The 27,801-nt window shown below is 44.6% G+C and overlaps 1 protein-coding gene across 2 annotated transcripts in view; it reads right to left on the bottom strand.

The window, feature by feature from the left end:
• Window positions 1–27,801, bottom strand: part of EVC2 (EvC ciliary complex subunit 2) — a 1,020,434-nt gene that overhangs the window by 670,240 nt on the left and 322,393 nt on the right. For both annotated transcript variants that reach the window (XM_069631972.1, XM_069631971.1), the window contains exon 10: window positions 2,165–2,489. In XM_069631972.1, the coding sequence (XP_069488073.1) occupies window positions 2,165–2,489 (325 nt within the window). The remainder of the gene's footprint in view (window positions 1–2,164; window positions 2,490–27,801) is intronic.

Here is a 27,801-nt window from a genome sequence, read left to right on the forward strand (position 1 = left end):
TTAACAAATTGCATTTTCAGGGGCCATATTCTGAAAGTGCGATACATTACCATTAATGTAAAAACAAAAAACAAGCAAGGGATCAAGGGGCAAAGGTTTGGTAAGCAGAACGGTAGGGGGAAGCAAAAAAAGAAAGAAAAAAGGGAGGTTGAAAGAGGAACCTCATTAACGGGGGAGAGTGTGGAAGATGGCAGAGATAAAAAAACAAAAAAACAAATGTGAAAACAGTTAGACTGCAAGTTGGCAAGAGGGAGGTCAAGTCAATGAGAAATCTTCCATGAAAAAACTGGACATTTATTATTTGTATTTAGAACTTTTATAAACCATTTTAAGAAACAATAAGAACACAAAAACAATATGATACATATATAGACATACTGACAACAGTAAATACAAAATTTCAGAGTTTCAAAAATCTCATAGTTTCATAATTTCCTAATTTCATAATGTCCTGAGACATTTTCCGTGGAAACACACACCACACAATTCTTCACGCATTTGCTCTGGGCATACCAGTGTTCTTTTCTCTTTTCATTACGTTTAATTTCAAACTTTTTTCCCCCAATTCTATCACTAAATCACAGATCACTAAAGAACTTTAACCAAGCACTAACACTAACAGCTAATATACAATACTAAAAACATCTAAAAAGCATTCCAATATTACAATATCATAAAACAATGCAGATGCGAAGTGCAATACAAACATTGGGTAAACCACCAATTACCATTTCATAATGCAAAATACACACAATAATATAGTACATGAAGAAACAACCATAGGACAGAGCTACTGCCATTGACTCCTAGGATTGCTTTAGATGTCCCACTATTACTCATTTTATTCTATAGCTTTATGTGAGTAAATACCAGTCTTCAGCTGTTTTTCTGAATATGCCCAAATTTGAAAAAGTACAATGTGCATGGAGTTTGCCCCCGAATTTAAACAATAGTTCCAGAAATCCAAGGTTTTGATGGTGTCCTACTTGGGGACCAACCTCTCAAACGTACACATGTATAATTCTCCCAACATCCTACACACTGAACGCATGTTTTGCAGTTTCAGGTGTATCCAAGGTTTTACATAGGTAGCAATATCATAATTCTGATGGCATCTTTAACTGCGCACCGTGGAGAGTGAGCAGCTGAAGTTGGTTAGTGCGCAAATGCATCGCCATACTTAGATTTGCTTGAATTTGAAGGAGATATGGCTGGAGTTTCTGGTAACTATGTATCACATTTCCGACTTGTGGATAGTTCTGCAATTTTGCTATATGGGTAAAGTTCTTATTCAAGTCCCATAAATCCACCTTCCGCTGGAAGGATTTTTTGTGGTCCTCATAGTGGTCCTCATAGCTACTACCGTTTTTAAATTGCAGGGTCCAACTAATATTCGTAAAAGAAGTCAAGGTTTAGATCATCAACATTTTTGTCCCGGCTTCTATACTCCTTGCCATCACTTTCAGCCATTGACTTCAGCAGCGGGCATATCTGGGAGGATTTAGATTTTATATAGAATTCTCCCCTCGCGTCTAGAAACACTTGTGTACAGGCGCGTTATAAATGCCACATCATATCCCCTATTTTTCAGTAACTGGCCACGGAGTGAGGTCAACCAAACCCTGATCTTAAATATTCCACTGGTGCAGAAGGATGTGATCTTAAGATGGTGTGCCAAAAAAAAGCCTTCTAAGCGATCCAGCCATAACATCTGGCTCATAGTTAAAGCCTTCAGGCCATATAGCACCATGGGACTGAAACATGTAAATAGGCTTCTGGCTGCTTTTGTGCCGCAGTGTAAATTATGATCGAAATGGGGCAGTATCTCGTTTTATGCCCTCTTTCCCCATTTCTCCAAATTAATCTCAAATCCTGCCGCCATGTCATTTACACCCATTCGCAAAAACAATGAAATCATGATTCTACTGGACGACCAACCGAAACTGATAAGTGGTCAAGTACTCTATATCATCAACAGTGTTAAATGAAAGGTATTTAATACAGCAAGTATTACCAAGAGCCCATTTCAAGCTTTTACATGCAGCACCAACCAAGGACATATACAGCCGAGAAATCGCCTACGACACTAATCGCAAACCACATTAACATAATTTAAACTTCATATGTGCACACTGTACTGCCATGTTCTCCACCCCACACTCACCTTTTCTCCCGTCAGCTTCGTCATCTCCTCCAACTCTTGCTTTGATCCCATATGCCGGTGCTGCTGAACGTCCATTTCTCGCCTAGTCTCCAGATTGCATTCAGCCGCCAACGCGACCATCTTCCGCTCATATTCTTCTCGTAGACTCTTCTCCGTCTTGGAGCAGGTGTCCTTGATTGAAGCCTGGAAACCTTTGTCTCCTTGCAGCGAGATACTGTTGTTGAACACCATGTTTCTTAACAATATGCCAATCACATCTTTGGCAATGTGCATGCGGCATGCTTCTAAGTGGGCATCCGCCTGAGTCATCTGTGCGATCTCGTTGCTGTAAAATGAAATGGAGTGCGCTTAGAGATTGAGATGGGTAGAATGGCATTCCTTCTGCAAGCAGGAAGTGAATTGCAAAAGGCAGGGGTGCAAATGAGATCACAAATATTCCATGAAAAAAAACATAATAGTTTGTATGAGGAGGTATAGCCTCTTTAGATCCATATGGAGACAGCTGTGTCTCTTTTGGAGTAGTCTTTGTAACAATTAACTGTATTCCAACTGCATTTTTCTCTGTGTTCCAATTGTTCTTGCTGAGGAATAAACAGCTGTATTCAAGCAGCAAGAATCAGGATTGAAACCGAGCAGGTCGTACTCAACCTTGAAGGTCAATACATTGACTTACATTATAACACCTGTGCTTACTGACCCTTGTTTTGATGAACAATGGATGGATGAAAGCTAAAGCTGTCCCATTCAGGCTCTGGACATGTAAAGCTACTGGTTACACCAATCACTGTAGCAAGTGCACTTATGCTCGGGGACACCTTAACAGAACGAGGTTGCAATAAAAATAAAAACTAATTTTGAAACCGGATTACAAAATCCCATTGTAAAAGTGCCTGCCAAATATTGATGGGAAGGTGGGAACTGATACCTAGGGAGATGGGAGTGCAGGGGGATACTGAAGAGCTGCACATTCCCTCCCAGAAATGCAAAGGGGAGGGGTAAGAAGGCAAAATAATAAAACAGAGCATTGAATGTTTCCGCACTAAGACATTAGTGCGTGCTGAAATTTAGTTTATTGTTTAAAGCAGGGACTTTGCTCGAGATCAGTGGCGCGCTGTACAGAGTGTGGGTAGCTAGTTTATGGGCTGGCATCGTTTAACACTACCGCAGTATGTGCGTCGGTATGTGCATCCATTGGATTTAGTCCTTGGTCAGGTGTTGTTGAAAAAGCCATGTTTATAGAGATTTAAGAAATTGGAGAATTGTGGGGGCATGCCGAGCCGACACAGAAACAGGTTTCAGAGGGAGGATGCATGAAAAGAGGAGGATTGTTTGCAGATTCTCCATTTTCAGATGAGTTGTGATTCAAGGCGGTTGGATGATTGATTTTCATGAAATTATAGGTTATATGTTTATTTGATTTTCAGGGAAATTGGAAAAACAAATCGAACAACAAGGAAGAGGTATGTCAGGAGAGAATATTTCGTATACATATGCTTTTTAATACAAGTAGAATTAAAGAGGATAAGAGAAAATAAACGTACAGCAAGAACATTGTGATCAGCTTCAGCTGTCGAGAGGGATTCAACACAAGGATCTGGAATTCATCAACCGAGATTACAAGGCAAATGCTAGCATGGCGTCCATCTACTGTGCTTGCCGCATCTCCTACTTACAATAATGAAAACTATTTCCATTGCTGTGGAACCAGAGGGCTGTAATCATCCGAAATGATAAAAGTAATCAATATATGAATATACGCCTATAGTCGGTCAAAGTATGGCACAAATACAACATTTTGGCGCACCACGTATGGAGCTAAGGGGCATCTGCCTTCATCCAATTTTGAGCAATGGCGAGCTTGGCTGCGGTAAGCATATGGTTTGATAAAACGGACTGAGGGTCTACAATGGTAAAAATGTTGTGTTCATCTATGTCTCCCAATAGGACTACCAGTGGGTCTAGGGGAAGCCGAATGCCTACAATCCTTTCGATTAAAGTAATAATAATAGCTGCCCAGTAGGGTTTATTGATGGCACAAGGCCACCATATGTGAGCCATGGATCCAGTGGTTCGGTTTTTTGCTGTGCAAGGAGCGTTTGCCAATAGATACATGGAATCTAGCCGCCACGTATGCTGGTTTGATACTTGCGATTGATGGCTAGATGATACTTGAACAGTAGTATCCTGTCCTGGAAAGGAAGCCAATGTAGTTCACGTAGGACAGGTGTGATTTGGTCATATTTCCATGAACCCGTAATAAGATGTGCTGCAAAGTGGTTCATTGCTTTTAGGGGAGCCATGTGAGCAGCTGGGAGCCTGTCAGGAAAATATTTCATGCATCAGTGTGCAAGCTCATAAGGGCCTACAGTACGGTCCAGAAGTGCTGCGGCGGAATGAAGGGTTTGATTTCTCAATTGTGGGTAATGAGAGCCAGGCTGTTTGGGCTTTCTTGACTAGGTGTTTCTGGAAGGACCGGCTGATGTCAATGGTGAAGTCTATGGATTTTGCTGAGTCCGAGAGTTGTAGATCAAATCCTTCTATGTGCATTTTAATAAGCCATTTTTGTACAAGTTATTTTTTAGCGGGCGGACCGATGAGGATGAAGTCTTGGAAGGGTTTAGTTTCAGGTAAGCAGTCAACATCCAGGACTAGAGGATGGCTAGGTAATTTGTGTTTGTATTTTGTTTTAAACAGCACAAGCCTAGTTTGGGAGCACAGAAGTGTATTGCTTGCATTACAGAGAACAAGATCTGTACATTTTAGAGAACAATCCCAGAATGGTGTTAATTCAGGGACAGTGGATCCTAAATAACACCTAAGAATGTCATAAAAAGGAGTGTCTTAAGTTCTTTCTGAACTGCAGGAGCTTTGGAGCAGTCCCAATCTCAACCGGATGGTATTCCAGAATGCTGGGGCATATCAGCACTGTTTATATTTATGTGAAACCCCCATGAGGGTGGAGGGAGGACACTCTGATGGCAGGCAGTTCCGTCACCAGCGAGCGGGAAATATCTGCCAGGCAATGGGGATAACTTGGGCTGAGGTGGGTGCAGAGGGCGATCAGCACAATATGGCTGCGTCACATACAAACTGCTGACCAGAAGGTGACAATATTGGAACAATGAGACATGTGGAGGACCAATCTCTTGACTCTACATAGGAGCAGGGCTTGACGTGGCTGCAGGAAGGCAGTGCCGTCCTCAATCAGACAGGAAGGCTTCGATCAGAGGGTAGGGCCACAGTGGTTACACTGATGAATTGAGTCCCAATGGTGGAGGGTGACCGCTGAGCATGAAGCACCATGCACGAGCACCATTGGGCCCGCACAAAAGGTCATAAGCTTCAAGACAGGGGAGCAGAGCTGGACCACGATACATTCATGGAGGAAGGTTGGAGGGTCTAGGATCAGGAGCTGCAGACAGCCCGATCCCTGGGCCTTAACACATTTGATTGGATGCACTATCCTGGAGAGGGGAGACCTGGATGGGGAAAGATGCCCAGCTCCCCCCCGACCCACATTGTTCTGCAGGGACTGGACTCCTTAGCACCTGTGGGGTAGAAATCGATGGCAGAGGAGGGCCTCCCTCTAAATAAATAAAGGTGCTGCTGAGGAAGGAGGCGGCATAAGAGGTGAGTAGAAGGCAGAGGAGATATATGATATTTTATCTGCCCTATACCGACACTAGAGTGAGAGAAACATAAGGCAGTCATGGCGCGAAGTAAAGGCAAATAGTCCAAAATGGAAAAAATTACAACGCCTGGGTCACACCCGCAGAGCCTTGCTGCTGCAGCGTACCCTGGACCAAAGAGGGATGCCCCCACCATTATGAAGGACAACATCAGGAAAGTCTTAATGGCGGTGCAGAGCTCCAGGACAGTTCTGGATTCCAAAATCTGTACAATTGGGGAGGAACTGAACTTATTGAGAACAGACATGCGGAGACAGATCTTAAAGTTGCATCTCTTTTGATGGTGATGTGCAGGCCCTTAAAAAGCAGGTCTCCAGTTTGTTGTAGACAACTAAAACACTGGAGGTGCACAAAGAAGACGTGGCAAGCACCTCAATAAGAAATAATCTGTGTATAGCTAGCCTGTCTGAGGGGGAAGAGGAAGACTCCATGGAGCAGTTTCTTGAAAAGTGGCTGCTGGAGACTTTTGGCTCCCAGGGACTCTTGAGATGGTTCACAGTGGAATGGGCCCAAAGTATTCATGCATACAGACCCACTCCGTGAGCTAGGCCCAGACCGGTGGTTGCCAGAATATTCAATTGCCGAGATCATGATGCACTTCTACAGATGGCCAGGCGGATAGGTCTGATACGAGTCTCAAATTCAGTAGTAATATTTCCAGATTATACGAAGTAGGAGCTGCAACAGCAGCAGAACTTTGATGAAACAATACAGGTCTTGAGAGAGAATGGAAGCCAGCACAGTCTTTTATATCTGGCCAGATTGAAGATCATACATGGAGACATGCATTGATTTTGCAATTCCCCGGAGGAAGCATGGGAGTAGTGGGAAAGAAGAGAGCAGCTGGTCTATATAATTGTCCACAAAGAGACCGGGTGGGAGGGCACCCAATCGGCGAGAGCCCAGACATGAAACAGGTGTGGGAGGAGGAGAATGGAGAACCCATGGCATGTAGGCTTTGAGAGATACGGTGACGAAAGATGGGACACTGCAGCTAGCTGGCAGAGCGAATATGGGGGAAGGCAAGAGCAAAGGAACCATGGAAGGACCGTTCCAGATGGGGGTAGTGCCAGGAGTCCTGTGATTGAGGACATGTGGGCATAAGGTTTAAGTTACTTACCTGTAACTATTGTTCTCCAGCATGGGTCTGGCATGATTGACATGCTCATGAATATTCCCCCTCGTCAGACTGGGAATCCTCAGTAAAAAGAAAAAACCTTTCACTTTAAAACTATTTCACCATCAGATTTGGTAAGCATGTAAAGTGGCAATATGACCAAGAAAAGCCGGAGAGGGGCCAGAGGAAGGGTTCGCATATGAATCCATGCCATGCCCCTGGCTGGATAACAATAGTTACAGGTAGGAAACTTAAACCTTCTCCAGCATGGGGTCTGGCATGGATTAACATGTGCATGAATAACAAATACACAGTAATACAACATTACCCAACCACGGGAGTTGGTAAGGCTCAACAAAAGCAATTAACACTTACCCACGGAACAGACTCAACTCAAGCGAACAGGTTGTGTACCACTACTTGGCCGACTCTGTACTCCTCCATGGAATCCCTGTCGATGCAGCAGAACTTCACAAAGATGTGTGTGGACCTCCACATAGCAGCCCAGCAGATGTCCAGCAGGGGCACAACAGAAAGGAACCGATGACGGAGCATGATACAGCCAAAGAGTCACCTCGAAATGGAAGCCTTGGACAAGGCCTTTCCATGGTTCACACGATCAAAGTATGCAAACAATTGAGAAGTCTTCGAAAACTCTTTGTGCCAGTCACGTAGAACTTCGAACTTAAAAGACACGAGCAGCGTCCAGCGAGTGCAAGGCTCTCTATCCCGGCGAAAAAGGTTTCGGGAAGAAAACATGCAACACCAAAGACTCATTAAGGTGCAATTCCGACAGAACCTTCGGCATGAAAGAGGGTTGTGTATGCAGTACCATCCACGATTCGTGGAAAGTCAGGTACGGTTGCTTGCAGGATAGGGCCTGGATCTCACTCAACATCTGGCAGAGGTGATGGCCACAAGGAAATCTGCCTTCCACGAGAGAAACATGAGTGGGCCTGATGCATAGGCTCGAAGGACCCCCCCCCGCTCCTCCCCCACCGCTCCCACCCCCCCATCAGCCTCGTCAGAACCACATTCATTTCTGCTGCCAGGCCAGGAGCCTTCACTGGCGACAAGGATCATAGAAGTCCTTTGAGAAACTAATTGACAAGTCTGTGGGACTACAGCGGGAATCTCCCCAGGGGAACTAGAGTAGCGCGAGATGTTCACCAGATGTACGTTGATGGATGCATGAACCAGCCCAGCTTTTACCAAGGAAGGCAAGTACAGAAGAATCTGTGGAGCCGTGACCCTCAGAGGGGTAATCTTCTGCAATGCGAACCATGTAGCAAACTGCTTCCACTTATGACCGTAGTACTTCAGAGTCTACGATGCCCTGGCCTTGACAAGGACTTCCCTACAGTCTGCTGGCAACTGAACCTCTAAGGCTGCAAGAGCCAAGCCTTCAGGTTCAGTGATCCTGTGTTGGGATGAAGCATTGCACCTCCCTCTCTGGTGAGCAGATCTGGAAACACTGGCAACCTGAGTGGAGGCAACGCTGATAGGCTGAGAAGACCTGGACACCAAATCTGCCTTGGCCACGCCGAGTCGATGAGTATCATCTTGCATTGACACTGAGTGTTTTGATCACATTAAGCAGGCGCGGGAACAGAGGGAACATGTACAGAAGCAGCCCTTCCCATGGGAAGGAGAACGCATCCCCCAGGCTCCTCGGCTGGTGGAATTTGCTGGCAAACCTCTGGCATTTGGAGTTTGCGGCTGTGGCAAATAGATTGATCTGGGGTCTGCCCTATTTCACGAACAGGCAGTCCACCTGATCCTGATGAAGTTCGCACTCGTGGAAGGAGCGCAGTTCCCTGCTGAGGGTGTCTGCAATGCAGTTCTTGACTCCCGCCAAGTGGAGAGGGACGAGGAACATCCCCTGTCCGACAGCCCAGTGCCACAAGTCCTGAGCTTCCTTGGAGAGCGCTGGGGAATGAGTGCACCCCTGCTCCCTGATGTAGAACATGGTGATGGTGTTGTCCGTGAATATCCTCACCACCTTGCCTTTCAAAGACGTTAGGAACGACCTGAGGGCCCAGAACACTGCCCGTAGCTCCAGGATGTTCATGTGCAGAGCCTTCTCCTCTGGCAGCCACTGGTCTCTGGCATGCAGACATCTGGTTTGCGCCCCCAACCATGCTGGTATGGGGGGTTTTGAAATCCTGTGTCCTGGGCGATGTGGGCACAGACCCCCGGCCACTATCGCCCACCAGAACTCCTCATTGAAAGGGATCTTGTCTGTGAAACCTGCAGACACCTGCATCCAACGGGCATCCAAGAATTCCTGTAGGGGTCAAATCTGCAACCTGTAGAGACAGACGAGGTAGATGCAGGACGACATCATGCCCAGTATGATATGATATATGGCATTTATAAAGAGCCTATAGACAAGTGTTTGAAGGTGTGACGAGGCAAGGGAGGAGAACAGAGGGAGGACAAAGACAATGATCTTACTAGGCCCAGTGACATTGGAATTGTGCAAGTGCAGGGGAGAGGGGATGGGAAAAGTGCTGTGGGGTGGGGAGGAAGAGGGCAAGAAGCAGTCAAAATGTGTTCCCATCTCTCCCTGGAACCATGGGCCACACCTAACACCTACACACAACTAGTTAAAATTAAATCTCCAGCTGAAAAGTTTGCTTTTTCTAACATATATTGGAACCATAGCAGCATTTATGATTCTATCTTCTTCCAACATCTGGAACAAATATTTGAACTCATTACTCTAGACTCCTCTATTATGTACACCATATTTGCAGGTGATCTAAATATTCATTTCATCACAAGTCCCTCGGCCGAAGTAGATGACATTAGTGATAATCGGCTCTGTATAATACAAAACAGATCTTTTGTAATGCTTGATGGTTCACTTAGAGGAGATATCGGCCCACAGTCCACTTGGAAGAGAGCGAACCAGAATACCATTATTGACTATGTCTTTGTGCAAAGCAATATGTTTGATATCATTGAAGACTTCTGGGTCCTCCTTCAATTGCACAGTGATCATGAAGGATTAGCTATGGAATGGTCCTGGGTACCTCCCTTAGTCTGCCCCGATTGCTACCTTCCACCGCTTGAGATTACGAACGGCCGCAATAGGTTTTTCTGGTCAGTCGAGCAGTTGCTTGATTTTGAACACTTGCTTCAAGCAGACCACCAACATCTTGATGCAGAAATAACACTCACAGACAGCCACTAAGTAGCTGCCATAATCCTGTTCAATCTGCAACCGCCAACTAGCCAGAAACCTCTGTACATGCATAAATATTTCTATGACCTAGAAGTTGCAAATTAAAAAAACGAATTGCGTAGAAGTATCAGCCAACTAATGCATCTGCTGCCCCATAAAAGGCATGAGATCACCAGTTCTTTAAAGAGGATGTATAAAAACTGCCACAAAGCCCATCGAGTGCTGATATATCAACGAAACTCAGAGCAGATGTTAGCAGCTATTGCATCCAAGAATAGCTCAGACATCTGGATGATAAATAACTCTGCGTATCAAAACACTCAAGCCTCGTAGCAAATCAACTCTGTCTCTAAAGAAATTTGGTTGTTAACACTTCAAACAATTATATGCCGCTCCATCGCCCCAAAATTCTGAAGAGTTTTGCATTTGGACATCAATTGACAGCATGACCTTGGACAAACTAGACCTAATGCTCCAGATTAACAAACTCTGCACATCTCGGGCCCTGATGGCCTAACTAACCTCCTGTTAAATCTCGCCCATATGAATGGGTGTCAATTCTTCTTATCATCTTTTCCAAGGTCATTAACCAAAGATACATTCCACCAACATGGCGACAGTCCATTATAGTGCCCATACTTAAAAAGGGCGATCGTGAACAACCAGAAAACTATCGTCTGATCGCCCTCCTGGACATTCAAGACAAAATATTAGCTAGATTACTTTTAAAGGACCTATCACTATGGGTTAAAGAAGCCAGAGCTTTTGATACCTATCAGACAGGCTTTGTTCCGGATATGGGCACGGTCATTAACCTATTTGCTATTTGGGTAATTAAGTGTTACGGTCTCCAAACCAAACACATCTACATGGCCTTCATCGATTTCAAGGCAGCATTTGACTCAGTGTCTAGGGATCTTCTATTCAAAAAGCTAGAGAAGCCAATTTCCCTTCCAACATTCGAGCCCTAATTGTGCAACTGCACATAGAAACCTTGATACAAATTCGGTTATCCATAGATGGCAATCTATCCGAGCCAATTGCAACAAATCCTGGTCTAAAGCAAGGGTGTATATTGGCCTCTCTTTATTCAACTTTTTCATCGCCAACATTTGGCGTTCTTTGAAATCTGTAGTACGGATCCTCCAAAAATTGGCACATATTCGACCCCCTCACTCTAGTATGCCGACAATTTAGTTTTGATTTCAAAAAACACCAAAGGGCCTACAAAACGTACTCTCTGCATTAGAAATGGATGCTGAACAAAACCACTTGACCATCAACTTAGCAAAAACTAAAATAATGACTTGTGGAATTAATCATTCAGTTAAAAGAACTAATTACAAGTGGCAAATTAATGGTATGCCTATTGAAACCACTAATCGATAATGTTATCTAGGACTGAACGTCAACAATCACTTGTGTAACTTGCCATACAAACTTGAGGAAAATCCTCAATGCAGCTGCACAAGCAAGAATCATTATCAAAAAGTATGGGAAATTCTCCCAAGAGCCAGTAATCAAGTTCTATAAACAGAACGCTGTTCCTGCTATAACCTATGGTGCAGAAACTAGGGCCTACCAAGATTCAATCTTCTGGAAAAAGCTTGAAGGCCAAATTTAGAAGAAAATGTTGCCAGTTCCGCACAGTCAGCCAATGTGCATAATTCGCCATGAACTAGGCCTGCTCTCTTCGAGTACGATATGCACATGGAAAATTATTAACTTGTATAAAAAATGTATCACCAATGACAGCAAAAGTTCTTTGCCATTTATTCTGGCAACATATTTTCACAACAATGTGTAAAAAATCTAAAACCCTGGAAAAAGCATATTTCAAACATCATGATAACAGAAGGAATTTCACTAGATCTACTGGCAACCAATCCAGACTGGGCAAATCAAAAACTGTGGCGTCTTGACTGGATTACCACACGACAACAGTGTATGCAACATTTAGATTTTAAAAGAAATGATTTTCCAGACAAATCCTTGAACAATGCAGAGCAATATCTAATTATGCTACCTAGTTCATTTTATAGGTCGATGTACTTACGCTTTATTTATTTCTTATTTTTGCATTTATATGTCACACCTAACTCGGAGGTATCTGGGCACAATTCTTAAATATTATAGAGTGGTTACAATAATTATAGACAGTACAGTTACATTTTAGTTGACAAGCAGGTGTGTAATGTCGGCTTGTGATAGTGATAAATAGCAGTTAGTATACAGTCAAACTTCAGGTGGAACATGTGATTGTGGAAGACCAAGTAATAGTACATTACCGCTCATGGCCGAAAAGCCAGGTTTTCAGATTTTATCTAAAGGCCCAGAAAGATGGTTCAGCTCTTAATGCCAAAGGTAAGGCGTTCCAAAGTTTGGCTGCTAGCACTGGGAAACTGTTACCCCCTGTTTTTGGAAGTTTGAATCTCGGTATCTTAAGCAGATGTGCTTGGGTGGACCAAGTAGGTCTATTGGTTAAGTTTTTTGTGAATTTGTTCGTTAGATATTTAGGGGCGGAGTTCGAGAGGCACTTGTGTGCAAGTGATGGGGATTTGAAGAATATTCTATCCTGCAGTGGAAGCCAATAAGAATTTTGTCTTGCCATGGTAATGTGATTATCTCTGGGGATGTTCAAGGCTGCTCTTAAGGCATTGTTTTGCATCACCTGGAGTTTTTTCAGGTTACGACTGTTCATGCCAACATACAATGTCGAGTCTGGATAATATGAGAGCTCTGGCCAAGGTGATACAGCCGTCTGTTGAGAGGAAGGGTCTGCATGCATTGATAAGTTTGGAAGAGTATGCTAGCTTTAGGCTTAATCTTTGGCCCATGCATGAAATAACTGGCTACCTTTTTTAGAACTTGTAGATTTTGTAGAAACTTCTAACATTAAAACATCTCCTTATTCACTGCCTGCTTTATTACAAAGCAGGAGACACTATTTGGAACTATTATTTACAAATTCCAACTTTGTCTCCCACAATGTGCTATGGAATAGCCTTCTTAAAAGGAGAGCAAAATGGTGTAATCTTTGCCGCCATGAACTTCCTACGGTCATTAAGATTATAGGATAATAATGCAATTTACCTATAATATGCTCTCTTCCATGTTAAACTACTCATGGCCATTTCAAATCACAGAGATGGCCCCAAATTTCTTGTGTCTTCCTTTTCTACCTTTTGTAACTTGAATAATGTACACATATATTGTATTCTTTTTTAAATTTGACTACTTTTTTAACCATGAGAGAATTTTGGTATTATCTAAATACACAAAATGCCCGTAAACCATTACTGGTACCTGGGACATCATATTACCAGGGGTCAGATTAAAGAAACTTTGCACTGGTGCAAGTGCAAAGTTTGCACGGTATTAGCACTAGGATAAAGGTTTCCCTATTTCTAAAAACACTTGAAAATATTAAAAAACCATTGCACCATGAAAAGTGCAGTTTGGTATGGTATAAGCACCAAGGCAAACGTTGCCCTAGTGTGAAAAATATATATTTTCGATGCACATTTGCACCGGGGCAAAGATTGCCCTAGTGCCAATACCATTCCGTAAAAATACAGTGAAAATGTATCTTTTTGGCATGAAGGCAATTTTTGCCCCAATGCTTATAACATGCCAAAATGCACTTGTCATGATGCAATGGTTTTCTAATAGGGTTTTTTAAAATAGGTTAAACTGTGCCACGGTGCTAATACTGTGCAATCTTTGCACTTGCACCGGTGCAAAGCTTCTGTAATCTGGCCCCAGGAAGCCACACCTGAAACATGTTCTCCATCTGAGTTAATAGTTTGATAACTTTAAAACTATTATTAAACTACCAACTGACGTACATGCAGGAGTCTTCTGCAATGTTGCTGTGCAACTAAATTGAGCTACCCTGCTTCAGAAAAAGCGCTTGACAAGCTTACCTTGCATGAAAACTCAATTTGTGAGCATACACCACAACATTAAATTAAAGTTGCAGTATAAACTACAGCTCTTGGATATTTAAGATGACGTTGCACCCGTTTATCGGTTGACATGTTTCCCCAATATGGTAGGTGCAATTGTACTAGGTGGCACTTCGGCTGTTTGTTCAATGAAAGGAGGAATATTGACAAAGCGTCTATCCACGTAGGTGGTACAGCTTAGAATCTGGTAGATTGGAAGGAAAGATCTAATGTGGGGTATTTAATGCTCCTACTACACCTATTCACTGCAGCAACATTAATAGTGGCTGGGTGAACAGTTCAATTTCAGAGGATTATCTTTGAGGAGCAGCACCCTCTTACTGTAAAAATAAAATCCATTACTTTAAAGTAGAAGAGATAAACTATAGGCCCCAACCCTTCTACACAAGTGACCTCACAGTAATCGTTAATACCAGGATCTCTTATATCATCTTTTTGAATTTGAGACTTGAAGTTGGAAGCGTTGCCTCAGATATGGACAATCTACAAATATGTGTCTGATACATACATATATTTGAACAATGTCCTAGCATAATTGGTCCAAATAGAAGAAAAATGTGTCTGGTGTGGCATTCCAATAGCTTACAATCCAATGAGGTGCTTAGGTTAAGATAGGTTTTAGCATCAGAAAGATTTAACACTAAACATTGTCCTTCAACAGGCTTAATTTTACTATGCAATGAATTTAGACAGCGTACAAATGTGCATAGGAGTTCAGAACCATGAGTGGAGTGAGTGACTATTTAGATCCTTCGGTGTGAATGCAGCATAGGTAGTGAAGCCGTGGAATATAAGGACGACATGGAAGTATTTATTCACTAGTTTGAGAAAGATAGTCTAAGGAATGGGCTATGGACTACAGGCATTATGTAACACGGTTTCTATGTTCAACTATTAATCCTTTATTGTTAATTGTGGTTAGCTGATTGTTCGATCAGCTGTTGTCAAACGTTGGGGCAGTCCCAGCTACTTGAGCGGAACAGTAAAGAAGTACAAGGAGAGCGACATTGGAAGTCAGGGGAGCTAAGAGGCCACCAAGAAGACCGCAAGTTGGAAACAGGGCAACCGAAGGCTGTAGCGAAGCAGCAGTGTTGAGTACCGAGAAGGAACCGAGGGATGCAAGGAAGGTGTCTCGCTAGTCAGCTGAGAGTCGACAACCTTGAAGCTGAGAGTCAGTGTGGTGGTGGCGTGACCTGTGGTGGGTGGACCGTGCGGTCCAAGAACTACGGTGAGAGCACCAACACTAGTCTACTGCAGAGCCGTGTAGGCGATTAGATGGAAGTACGAGGACCTGTGGTGGTTTCATGACCTGTAACACGTGGACCAGCTGGCCCAAAACTTTCGCCCAGACTGCCAACTGAAACGGACCACAAAGTCCAGTGGGCTGAACAAGAGCAGAAGAGGAAACAGAAAGACGACACCCGTGACCCCTGGCAAAACCAGCGAACAGTTCCCGAGAGAAGGTAATGGAAACAATAATACATTCGGGTGGGGAATGACATGAGAGTAGTAGATCATTTTGTGAGGCAACTCCCTGGACATCTCCATAAGACTGTGGTATTGAAGAGTCGAGAAGGACCCAGGGAGCCTCTTCCTCATCACAGTGGGGACAATTTGAAGAAAATTGGTAAAACATTGAGGAGTCAAGGGGAGCTTGGGGAAGTCTCTCCCTCGTCTCAGTGGGGGCAAGTTGAAGGACAGTGTTCAATTGAAGTCAACACACAGTCTGTCGAAAGAGCTTAAAGAATTCATGAAGAATGTACAATTAAAGTAACTCAAGGAAAACCTGTTGAAAGCTGTATGAAAACTAGGAGAAGGAAGCCATTCTTCAAGTCCTGTGACATTTCTGGAACTTTGGGGAACCTGAACTCTGAAAGACTTCTACCCAGGAAAAAGGACTCATTCTCCTGGGTTGGGATAAGAACTCTTTCGTTAGGTGAGTGATTTGTGTTTAAGTGATATGGATAGAATAGAGGTTTTGACTAGGACGCTACCTTTCCTGTTGACGCAACAGACTTCCTTACTGGCCCAAGTTTTAGTTTTGTTGAGGTAAGGAATACACCTCTAATTTTAAGGGATAGATAGTTTTGTATAAGTAAATGTGTGTAGTAACAAAACATGTCTTCACTTGGTCAGGCTCCTCATACCAGGTCAGCACAAAAGGTAAAACAGTATTTCAAGTTTGGCTATAAATGTGCTTTTTTGGAGATTCACATGTTTCATTTATTGTCAGCGTTCCGATTTCCATAACACATAATACCGCATGTGTAGACAAAACAAAGAACTAAATCAACAAAGGCAGTTGAAAAAACAATTGACTCCAATGAAGTGTTCAAAATAGCAGGGCAAAAGCAAATACCGAACTCAAAGCTGGATTTGCACCGTTAACACACAATGAAAAGCATTGTGAACAAATACCAACAACCAAATGAATGTGGGTGTCAGCAACCATATCCAAGGAGGCATATTAGAAGCCATGTAGGAGGAGCCAGTTTTGCCTCAATTCGATCTCAACATGGTGGTACAGGCTTATGAAAGAGCAGGGAAGGGAAACAGAAGCAGGTGGAGAAGAATGTAATTTGCCCAAAATGACAGAGACACATTTAGGAAGTCCATATTCTCCAGAAAGGCTGATTGTGAGCTCATATGTCTGGATCCTATATTAAGAACAGACACAGAACATTCACGATACTTGCCTGTACCTGTGGTGATAGAGGGGCTCTAACAGGACACTTTGAAACTCTGGTTAAAGTTCAGCATGTTTACTGTACTCCAGAGAGGAGTTAAAGTTCGAGAACGCGCAAAGAAACAGAGTCCAAGGTTCAGCCTAACAGTAGTGTTCCATTCTTGATACCAGCAAACTGTACTCCAACAGGGATTAGTTTATGTCACAACAACTCAAAAAGGAGTTCAATGAAAGGATCTAGATGGCGCTTCGTCACTGAACCAGTAGAGTATAGTAGTATAATGAAAATAGTTTGGAAAAAGTGTTTACCTTAGACAAGACCAATTCCCAATTTTTCAAATCCAAGTATGCTAATCTTCAGTAGAGCAGTGTCAAAGTGCCAAAATGTTACACACTCCTTAAAAATAATAATAATAATTTGGCATTTATATAGCGCTAAGAACCCTCAGGTATCTGAGCGCTGCTTATTATTAGCCATTGTGCGTGGTGCTCATTTATCGACCTCTGAAGGATGAAAGGCTGAGTTTGGCCCTGCCAGGATTCGAACCTGCGTTAGCAGGCTCCGCACGGATGTCAAAGCGAGCGCTCTACTCGCTGTGCCACTTGACCGAGCATACAGTTTGTCTTGGCTTTGGTTCCTTCTGGCTGGCTTCTTGGTCCAGATGTTGCTACCATCGGAATGGTGTATTGCCTGCCCAGGCTCCTGAAGATAGCTGCAACATGCCTGCCACTTAGAATGTATTACACCCACTTGCCTTAGCCGAATTAGACCACCCCACTGCACCAGTGTATGGTAAGAGGCACATGAATGTCTCCAATACCTTGTCCACACAAGGATTGGCCTCCCACCCTAGGCATAGGCCTGGATGAATAATCAGTATGCGTAGCATGTTCTGTAGGTTTTGAAACTGTCAATTTCAACAACCATATGCTCTGTCTCAACTTCTGCCATATCTTCCTCACTGATGTCTGTATGGCAGAATTATAGGAAACCATATGCAGCATGTCAGTCATCTGACCATGCAGCCCTATGTGAACCTATGACCTGCAGATATGTATTTTGGTGGACTAATAACACCGTGAATTCTGTGTCTTTACCACTAATATATGATGTTTTCATTAACCTTGATCAATTTCTCTGGAAACAGTTGGAGATTTTAAAGAGCCCACAGTAGTCAAAGCACTGACTAATATGACAACCTAAGGTCTGCGATAGCACAAGTATATCAGAGTGAAGGATCCCCTTCTTGCTGCAATTGTCCTCCACTGGGTGTCGGCCATTTACTCCCCGGTACTTCCCTTCATAGCATAGCAGTGCTTCTTGGCCTCACCTATGGTGCACTTGGTGGCACCAAGCGGATTTATTAGCCAGTTTGTGTGCTGCCGCATGGCTTTTCTCCTGGTGTCAGTACATTTTGCTGAACTGCTTGCCAGCATCCTTGGTGACATGTTCCACCAATGTGTCCAGATCAACATCAGTACACATTGTTCTGCTTTGCTTGGCATGTATGTGTGTGCCAGAGTCCTCCCATTGTCCCTAGCCTGTCATTGGACAGCTCTAGAAGTTCAGATCACTTTCCTTCCTCCACGCCAGTCTCTACTCTCCCTGCACCAGAATGGCTCCAGAGAGGACATGTTAGTTTGTATTATTTGCTTAGCAACCAGTTTCCAATAATTCAGTATTACAATAGAGTTTTATTTAAGCCAAGTAATACCATCAAATTCATGTTTCTATATGAGCAGCTCGGATTCCAGTTTGAACGTTTCCAACTAGTTAGGCCTACAGGATCAAGTAGTTTAAATCGTTATAACCGATTCAAATCCCCTTTGTTTAGATAAGCTTGAATCTGATTTGAGCTTGTTCGCCAATCCCTAGCCCCGTTAGACTGGACAAGAGTTCATCTTGAGAGCACTAGGGGCCAAAACGATGTACAGGGTCTGACATTTGGCCCACATTCCAATGGCCCAGGGGGTGCTAGTGTCAGGTTTTGAAACGGCAGAAGAGAAGAAGTGTCACATCCTGGCAACTTCTACAAGAGCCAAGAAAGTCATCACACCAGGCAAAAAATATGTATGTGACACTTAAACCCCAAAGACAGCCAGTGACGATTAACTGACCAAGAAGGAAAAGTTAAATGGGAGAGGTGTGTAATGGGGACCACGGTCCTAAGAAAATAAATGAACAGTTTTCCTACAAGAACCCCACCAAGTGATTCCAGGCAAACCAAACCTTGTTTTCTGTTTGTGCTAAAAATCCTTATGCAGGGGTGGCATATCACACTCACTCACTCACTCACTCACACACTCACACACCTGGGGTGGCCAATCAGATTCCAGGGGTAGCACGTGCTACCGCAGGACCCGCCCATGCCCATGATATAACTCATTACAATTTAAACCTATTAGACTGTCACTTAATGCATCTAAACACCAATAGAAATACTGGTTTCCAGTTAAGTTACAAAAAGAGGAACAATCAACTGATTCATCATGCTGTATTTTAATCTGCATTGTGTAGCATTGTCTTTGCTCTACGACATGGAAGCGAGGGGAGTATGAAAAGAGACTTTACTTTAATGAGCCCTGTATGCATGTCCCTACTCACACATCCAAACACATTTATACTTCTCCAGACAAAAATCTAGTGATGGCTGTTGATTTGAAAAGCCCTGTGGGCCGCTTTAATGGCTTTCTTTCTTTCAAATCCGCGATTCGTGTTCTATCCTTCCCGAAACAGCATTAGCAAATTAAAAGGGATTCCTGCGGAGCAGACAACAATGACTATTCTAGGAGACAGCCAACCTCCTGGGATGATCGCTGTGGAGTAAAAGTCTCCTCCGCATTGACAGGGAACGTGCCAAAGGATTGTGAAAACAAACAAAATGTAGAACCTTTATGCTCTTGTTTATTTATTTATAAATGACTAAAATGCATGTTTCCATACAATATCACCTTTCTAAAAACATTACAAAGAATTAAAATGGTTACTGGGTTTACGGTTTGGAATTTTAGACCTCAATTCATCTTAGCAGGCTGCCTCGCGTCAGCCAATTGTATACAGGAAGCCATAAGAGCTGTCGAGCCATCAACCAAATAAAACACACATTAAGCAAGAATTTACCGTTGGTAGCTTTCATTCTAGAAGCAATTTAGGAGTGCAAATGCAAGGAAAGACCAATGTTGTTCTGAAAACAACAGATTTAAAAACCAGAAAACAGTATATTCAGAGCCAGTGAATGCATTATAGAAAGCACTTTCCCAATGTGTGTAAACGTCGATTTTATTGTGGGGCCGGCGGCGGTCACGTGGCCGGCCTCACTGGTGCTGGGGGTCCAGCGCCATTTGGTGTGCTAGGGTCACCCGGACTTATAGCTGTTGCAGTGTAGGACCCTGTGAGGCTGAGGGTACACAGCCTGGGTGCCGGAGCACCTCAGATGCTGGCAGCATCCTGGATTGTGGCTGCCTGGGCTGGACCCAGGGCACCAGGCTGGTCTGGGGGGCCCAGACCAGCAGGGACTTGTAGGGCCGTGATCACACAGCGTGGACCTGCAGGACTGATCAAATGGTGTAGGCCTGCAGGCCCAGAATTAAGACAGAGACAACAGATGTTCCATGGTTGGAGTCTGCAGCTGTTCTGATGCACGTGTCTGCAGTCGCTCCTTTTTTTAGCTTGGGCCATGACAAATCTTAAACGGGCATTACACGTTGGGAGGGACACACAGCTTAAAAAGGGAAATACGCATGGGAGGGTCACACATCACACTCCCCCTTTTCCAGAATGAACAAAACAAACATTGCTGAAACATAAATGATTTCCTCCTGCTAAAGAAAACAATACGTATACCACTTGGGAATTATGGGGTAGACCGAGAATAGGATATGCCACTGATACATACAGGGGCTTCAGATAGTTGCAGACATAAAACACATTGATATAATCTAAACATACTCAGCGGGTGGTAGTTGTGGTTGGTGAACCGCCGGTTAAATGGTGACAATTCTATGACATTTTAAAAGACCCATTGCACCTCTTCTTGGTGGCTGGGTGTTAGGGCCACTTGCTGTGCAGGCAGAGCGACACAAATGACAGGGTGTTGGGGCCACTGCTTTGTCTTCTTTTGCTCACCCAGGCAAGAGTAGTATCTTTGTGGAGTGGCACCATCCACTCTTCTCCCCCCCTCGTAGTGCGCCCACTGCTACAGGAAGCTGCCAGTAGCAGTGGGCGCAACCATTGGCAGGGTTCTGGGGGCCACTTGCTGCTTGCTTCCCCTTGCAGGCATAGGGCTGTCATCACTGTTGTGTTATGCAGATTAGTGCACTCAGTACTGGGTTGGCCAGGATACCTGTGGTGTTGTGCAGCTTTGTGCAACCTGTTGTGCAGCTTTGTGCAACCTGTTGTGCACGTTGTGCTTGATTTCACTGCCGAGAGGTCCAGGATCTCAGTGGGGGGAGGGGGTCATGCAGTTTTGTCATCGCACCCGCAATCCTGGCCTGGAATCTTGTTGGTAGTGCTTCTCCCTTATTCTGGGCAGTGTGACAATCATGAGGGTATTCTCCCTAGCCAACCCTGAGAATCCCTTATTTAGTTGGCTTGGGAAGGACCAAGTCTCCCAGCTCCAAACCCCTGGGGTGGACGGAAGAGGGAATATCAGCTGGAAAGGGGAACCCTAAGTTGTGCTCAGGGAGAGACCCAAAGCGCAGTACTATACCAAAGAAGAGGGAGAGGAAAATTAGACCTCTGAAGCCTTTATAGGATAGATGACATTTACCTCCCTTCCTCTTCCAGCAGGGATCCAACAATTCCCCCCCCCCGTATATAGCCAAGCCATTAGGGTTCCAAACCTCAAACACTCCAACTCTGAGAATCCTCCTTTCTCCGATATTCCCCACTGTAATGTCCAGCAAATTCCCCAGGAACCCAAGCCGTATTGCACCCAGAAACCATCTTTCCCAGAATCCCTGTTATTATGTTCCCTGTCCAAATGTTCTCAATCGTTCTTCTCTACATCCCTCTGGTTACTCAGTCCCGGACACCCCATCTATGCATATTAAATACTACAATTTCTCGAATCCCCCTAATTTATTTTCTGATACAAACTCTGGTCATTCTTGTCACTCCACAACCCTACCAACCCCATAATAAGAACTATAATCCCATATAACACCTTTTCTCCATCCTACTACGTAGGATAGTCAAAACACCCCGCCCACCCCCTTTTCCGACACAAACAGTTTTGCATGACTGTATTGCTCTCCCCAAAGTGCACGGAAAAACATAAATCACCAATGCAATTACAGAGCAAATACTTTGAACGTAGACAGACGCAATAACTCACAACCACACACTCTTCGAAGATAATCAGCTCTTATATAGCTATTTATTCAAAGCTTAGAAGCAACCAATAATAACATAGGAATAATTCAGAGGTAATATAGACATAAATCACAGAAGAAGCAAAGAATTCAAAAGGAAATACATCACCGTGAGCGTAACAGAATTCCTCATCTTGCCCAGAAGCGGCGGGAAGACCCCAGGAACAGCCAAGCCGAGAGCACCGTAGCTCACAGGAGGGGCGGACGTAAGCATCCTTTTCCGCTGAAGTCTCACCTGACCACCTCCGGGTTTCCGCATATATATACACACTCCACAAAGGGGAGTTAATTCTCGAACCTTCTGGAAATTGCACTTGCGCAGTTGATGAGCAGCCGTCGGTTGCCAGCTGGGTCAATTGAGAACTACCCCCAAGGAGCGGAGTGCCTCCCTTCTCTAAAAACACGCTCCATGGAGAACAGTAGCAAACCATAACAAAGTTAGCTTTCCCAGCAGAAATGTCCTTGACCGCATACCAGGTTTGGAAAGCATGTTTTTCTCAGCACTGTGAATCTAACACTCAGCAAAATGTGTGCAGCTTTTTACTGCAGCATGAAGTAAATATCCATCATGGCTCCAAGCGCTCCCAGAATGCACTGCGCACCAGCGCCATTTTAGTTCAAGCATAACAATGACATACCAGAGAACGGACTAACACCAAAGAAGCTTACCTGACATGTCCTAATACAACGGTCAGGCAAAGTCAGGCAATTGATCAGAATCACACACACCCGACTGCCCCTTTCCTCCCCCACTGGGATAAATGTGGAGCAAGAGAGCACAGTACGGGCAAGGCAGACCGCACAACGAGACAGCTATCCAGGTCCGGCAGTACAAGAGGAGGAAAAATGTGGCGAATATCGAGAGGCTGACAAGGAGAGACACGACCTTGCCCTTTTCAACACAGACCAGCGAACCCTCTGCAGCGGGAATCGTAACATCGAGGACAATAGCCCAATGTTGCCAACGGTACATGGAGCGCGTCGCTGTTCATAAACGGGAGCAAGGGAAACTCCTGCTACTGTGGAACCAGCCTGGACTCCAGTTACAAGGAACGGCAAGTGGTTCATCACAGCAGGTGAGTCGAGGGGAAAGCCGGGCTGTGGTGAATGGAAGATGCAAAGTGGGAGACCAGCTGCAGAGGGAAACGGCACCACATGGGTGTTATGTTATGTAAATAAATCTTATAAAGTGCACAGTCACACAAGGCATCATGGCGCTAGGAGAGAGAGACAGCCTCACGAGAATTCAGAAAAGGTATGTTTTGACCCGCCTTCTAAACTCTAAATAGTTGGAGGTTTTCTTGATGGTAAGTGGAAGATTATTCCACGAGACAGCGGCCGCAATAGAGAAGGCCCAGCCACCAACCTGGTCTCTCTTATGCTTTTGGACAACAAGTTGTTCGGAGATGGCTAAGCGAAGATTAGAAGTGGGATGATAGCGCATAAATCTGGATTGGAGGGATTCTGCTCCCTGACCGTGTAGGGCACGGTGTACAATACACAAGGCCTTTAATTCTACCCGTTGAGTCACAGGAAGTCAGTGCAGGTTCTATAACAGGTTCTGCAGCCGCTGCAGACGTTTAATCAGGCCCTTGGGTTGGGCAAGATACAGGGAGTTGCAATAATCTATTAGTGATCGAATCTAGGCTGCAACCACTGGGGGTGCACTGGGCCGGGATCAGAGGAAGTACTCTCCTCAGAATTTTCAGCTGAAAATAGCCAGTGTGACAGACCGCAGAGACTTGTTGGTCCATAGAGAAGGATGCAGATAAAGTCACACCCAAGTTTTTCACTTTCCTAACCAGAATCGGCAGGGGTCCCAGGGATGAGGGCCAAAAGGAGGACACCCAGAGTGTGGGATCAGGGGGATAGCCCACCACCATCACCTCAGTCTTATCCCCCTTCAATTTGAGCCCATTGTGGTTCATCCAATCTCAGATGGTAGTTATGCAACCCCGTAGGCACGACGACACCTCAGACTGATCGACATCTAGTCTGATCAGTATCTGGGTGTCGTCAGCATAGGAGTAGCAGCTACTGCCGAAGGAGCGATGAGACACACAAGGGCCCAGATGTAGATTTTAAACAATATGGGCGACAGCAGAGAGGAGCCCTGGGGCACTCCGCAACTGAGGTGACAAGGAGCAGAGAGGACAGGGGGATTGAGAGGGTCTACGTACGGTCCGCAAGGACCGAGCTGAACAATGCCAGTAGCTGTCCAGATATACCAAACTTGGCAAGGCGAGATAGCAGAATGGAGTGGTCGACAGTGGCGAAGGCCGCTGAAAAGTCCAACAAAATCAGGGCACCACTCCACCTGAATCCTCCAACTTGGTCATATCGTCCAGGGTGCTAACTCAAGAGACTCTGGTCGATCCCGGTCTGAGTGAAAGTACAGAAAACAGAAGGCTGTAGGAGAGCCGCCAAGTTAGGCTAAAGTGGTCACAAAGGAGGTCAAGCAAAATCCCAGTACAGTTGAAAGCCTTTGACCTAAGAACAGTCAGAAAGCAAATTATTTGAGAATACTTTTTTTGAAAACCTTCCCACACTCTTTTTTTGTATTATTTGTAAGGTTTGGCAATACGTTTCTTGGTATATGCCCTTTTTATTTGACACAACGACCGCTTTATTTTCATTTGATGGTCGACACTTGCTCCCATCTTAGATTTAGGTTTAGATTAGGCGTTTTTGATATGATATAATAGTTTATTTATATAGCGTCTACACAATGTGTTTCAAAGTACTTCAGGACAAGCGAGGGAACAAGGGAAAATAAAAAAAACATTCTTACAAGCCATGAACAAGAAGAATGTGAAATTAACTATCATACTTGGCCTAGCGACATTTCAGCTAGTGCAAGTGCTAAGAGACAGAGAGGAAGGAAATGGGAACAGACGGGCGACTATCGTAGTAGGCCTGACGACATTTCTGGTAGAGCTGGAGAATTACATGAGGTGAGGGAGAGGGGAGGAGGGAGGAGGGATAGGAACAAAACAAGCAACTATCAAACTAGGCCTGACATTTCAGATAGTGCTGGAGTGGCAGGGGGGATAACAAGTAAGGGAGGGGGGGGCGGTGAGACAAACATTTGTTACTATCATACTAGGTACAGGGGCAATTCTGATAGAGTAAGTGCAGATAAAAAAGTAGGGGAGGAGAGAGAGAGAGAAAGAGGGAAGGGTGAAAAAACATTCAAACTGCAATGTTCAGCCAGTGGGTCTGTATCACTGTTCTCATCTGAGGCTGTTCGTAGCTCCTCGCACATTTTCATGCTCTTTTCTGAGCTTGTCCAATTAAGATTTTAAAACCAAAGGCAATCCTTCCCTGGATACAGTTTTTCCAACCTGCATACAGTTTAATAAACACCCTTGAACTGTGATCACTTGTGTCTGTCTTTACTGTTGCCACCACGAGTTCCTTATAGCGGCTAATCCCGCTGGGACTGAGCCTCCCCTGACCGCACAAGCACTCTCCTCACAGAAGGCTGCAGCCAGGGGGATCCGGTGGCAGGGCTCTGGTCTCCCAGCGATGGATACTGCTCCACCTCCTTTCTCCCTCCTTCACCTTCCCTCTTTTTTGAAAGGAAAAAAAAATGAGGGACAGCAGGGACGGGCGCATCACAAGAGCTTTTCCTCCACTTTGCCGCCATTATTGTGGGGCTGATGGCGGTCATGTGGCTGGCCTCACAGGTTCTGGGGTTCCCAGCACCATGCTTGTGTGCTTGGGTCACCCAGACTTATAGCATTTGCAGGGTAGCACCCTGCTAGGATGTGGGGATACAGCCTGGGGTGCCGAAGCATCTTGGATGCCGGCAGAATCCTGGATGGTGGGTGACTGGGCTGGACCCAGGACACCAAACTGGTCTGGTGGCCAGACCAGCAGGGATCTGCAGGGTCATGATCATATGGCATGGGCCTGCAGGCCAGCGCTGCAGGACCGTGAGCACATGGTGTAGGCCTGCAGGCCCAGAATGAGAGACAGAGGGCCTCATTACGACCCTGGCGCTCCCGTACAGGACCAGCATCATTCATTACAGGATGCCCGATTACGAGGTCCCCTAGCGGGACCTGCACAGAACGTCTGGTCAGACCAGACGTCCTTAGCGGGTCCCGCAAGGGGGCCAAGGAGCTAATAACGGGCCTGTTATTAGCTCCATCCCCATTCCCATCGAGCCCTATAGGGGCTGAAATGGGAATGGGGATTGGTTTTGTGAATGAGGAATTACCGGGTCCTCAAGGTTGGAATGACCCGGTAATTCCTCATTCACAGAACCCAGAGCTGGAATTCGGTATGGAGGCAGCCTCCATGCTCACAATGAGGCCCAGAGACAAAAGATATATGTGGTGGAAAGGGTTAAAAAAAATGTTTTAAAAAAATGTCACCCCGGTTAGTAATGCCCAGTCTACTGCTTCTCGAATTAAAGAACCGGTTGGGGAATTCACCCTATTTGGCGAACCCCAAGTGAGCAACACAAACTTTTACATCAAACAAGTACCACAAATCTGTTCGAGTCCTGTGGATCTGAAACAACCTCCAATGGCTATCCATGAAGCTTCCCATATTACCTTTGAGGGGACCCACCTTACATGATATAGAGAACATTGAGCAACAATTCCCAGTTTTTAGCCGCATACTTTACCTCCTTGATAAAGGGCCTAAACTGACCCATTTTGAGATGAGGGACTTGAAACTTACTTTAATGGAGCCGATTACAAAAATTAGCAAAATGGAGGGGCTATTATGTGGAAAAATGTTGGCTTATATCGACTAACAAAGGCATGTTAGAGGAACCTAGAGGTAAACAAGCTCACACTAATAGTTCCCAAACACAGGGGCCGTTAGTTTGCTCAAAGCAGTCACAGACATACTCCTCAGGGACATCTTCCGTATCTAGTAGACGTTCTTATGCGCAGGCTCCGATTGCTCCAGCTCGTACTGATTTTGAATCCAGTCCGAAGGGGATGGCAACTTCCAGCCAAATAATCTCCCTACTTATGTGCAAATGGATAAACTGGCAAATTGAGCTAAATTAATGGAAAGTTGACTAATCATGTTTTTTCCAATCATATTGGCGTTCGGTTTAGCGATATAGAAAACGCCCCCCTTTAATGCCACGCCCGATAGCCTTTCAGCCTTAACAAACATCATTGAGCAGGAAGAGATGGGCTCTAGAATGCAAGAGACAGATACTAATCCGCTAAGTGACTTCAAAACCGTGGATAGGTGTAGCGATAAGGCTGCTGTGGTAGGTTTTCTTTCACTTAAACAAAAATGTTTGCACTTAAGGGCAATTAAAAGAAGAGCGATAAAGAAACCTCAATTAAAAGAAGATGGTAAAAAAAAAAAATCCATCTCTCACTCCTTAGAATCCAGTTGTAATAGTGTCAATGGCAATAATACTGGTGTCCTTCTAAATGAGGAGGTGGTATTGTATCTAGAGCAGTTGAATGAGGAAAGCAGGAGAGCTCTCCAGTTGCATTACTCCGCCCTCAAAACCTCTGCTGATTCAGTAACAATAAATTTACCACAAAAAAACCCCAAAAAAAGTGCAAAATGTGTCCTCTGGGAAAATGTTAAGGTATCTATGGCTCCCAAACCGTCTGATACCCTAGTA

The sequence above is a fragment of the Ambystoma mexicanum genome, chromosome 6q, assembly GCF_040938575.1.
Source record: "Ambystoma mexicanum isolate Mex_15411 chromosome 6q, UKY_AmexF1_1, whole genome shotgun sequence".
Classification (NCBI taxonomy): Eukaryota; Metazoa; Chordata; class Amphibia; order Caudata; family Ambystomatidae; genus Ambystoma; species Ambystoma mexicanum.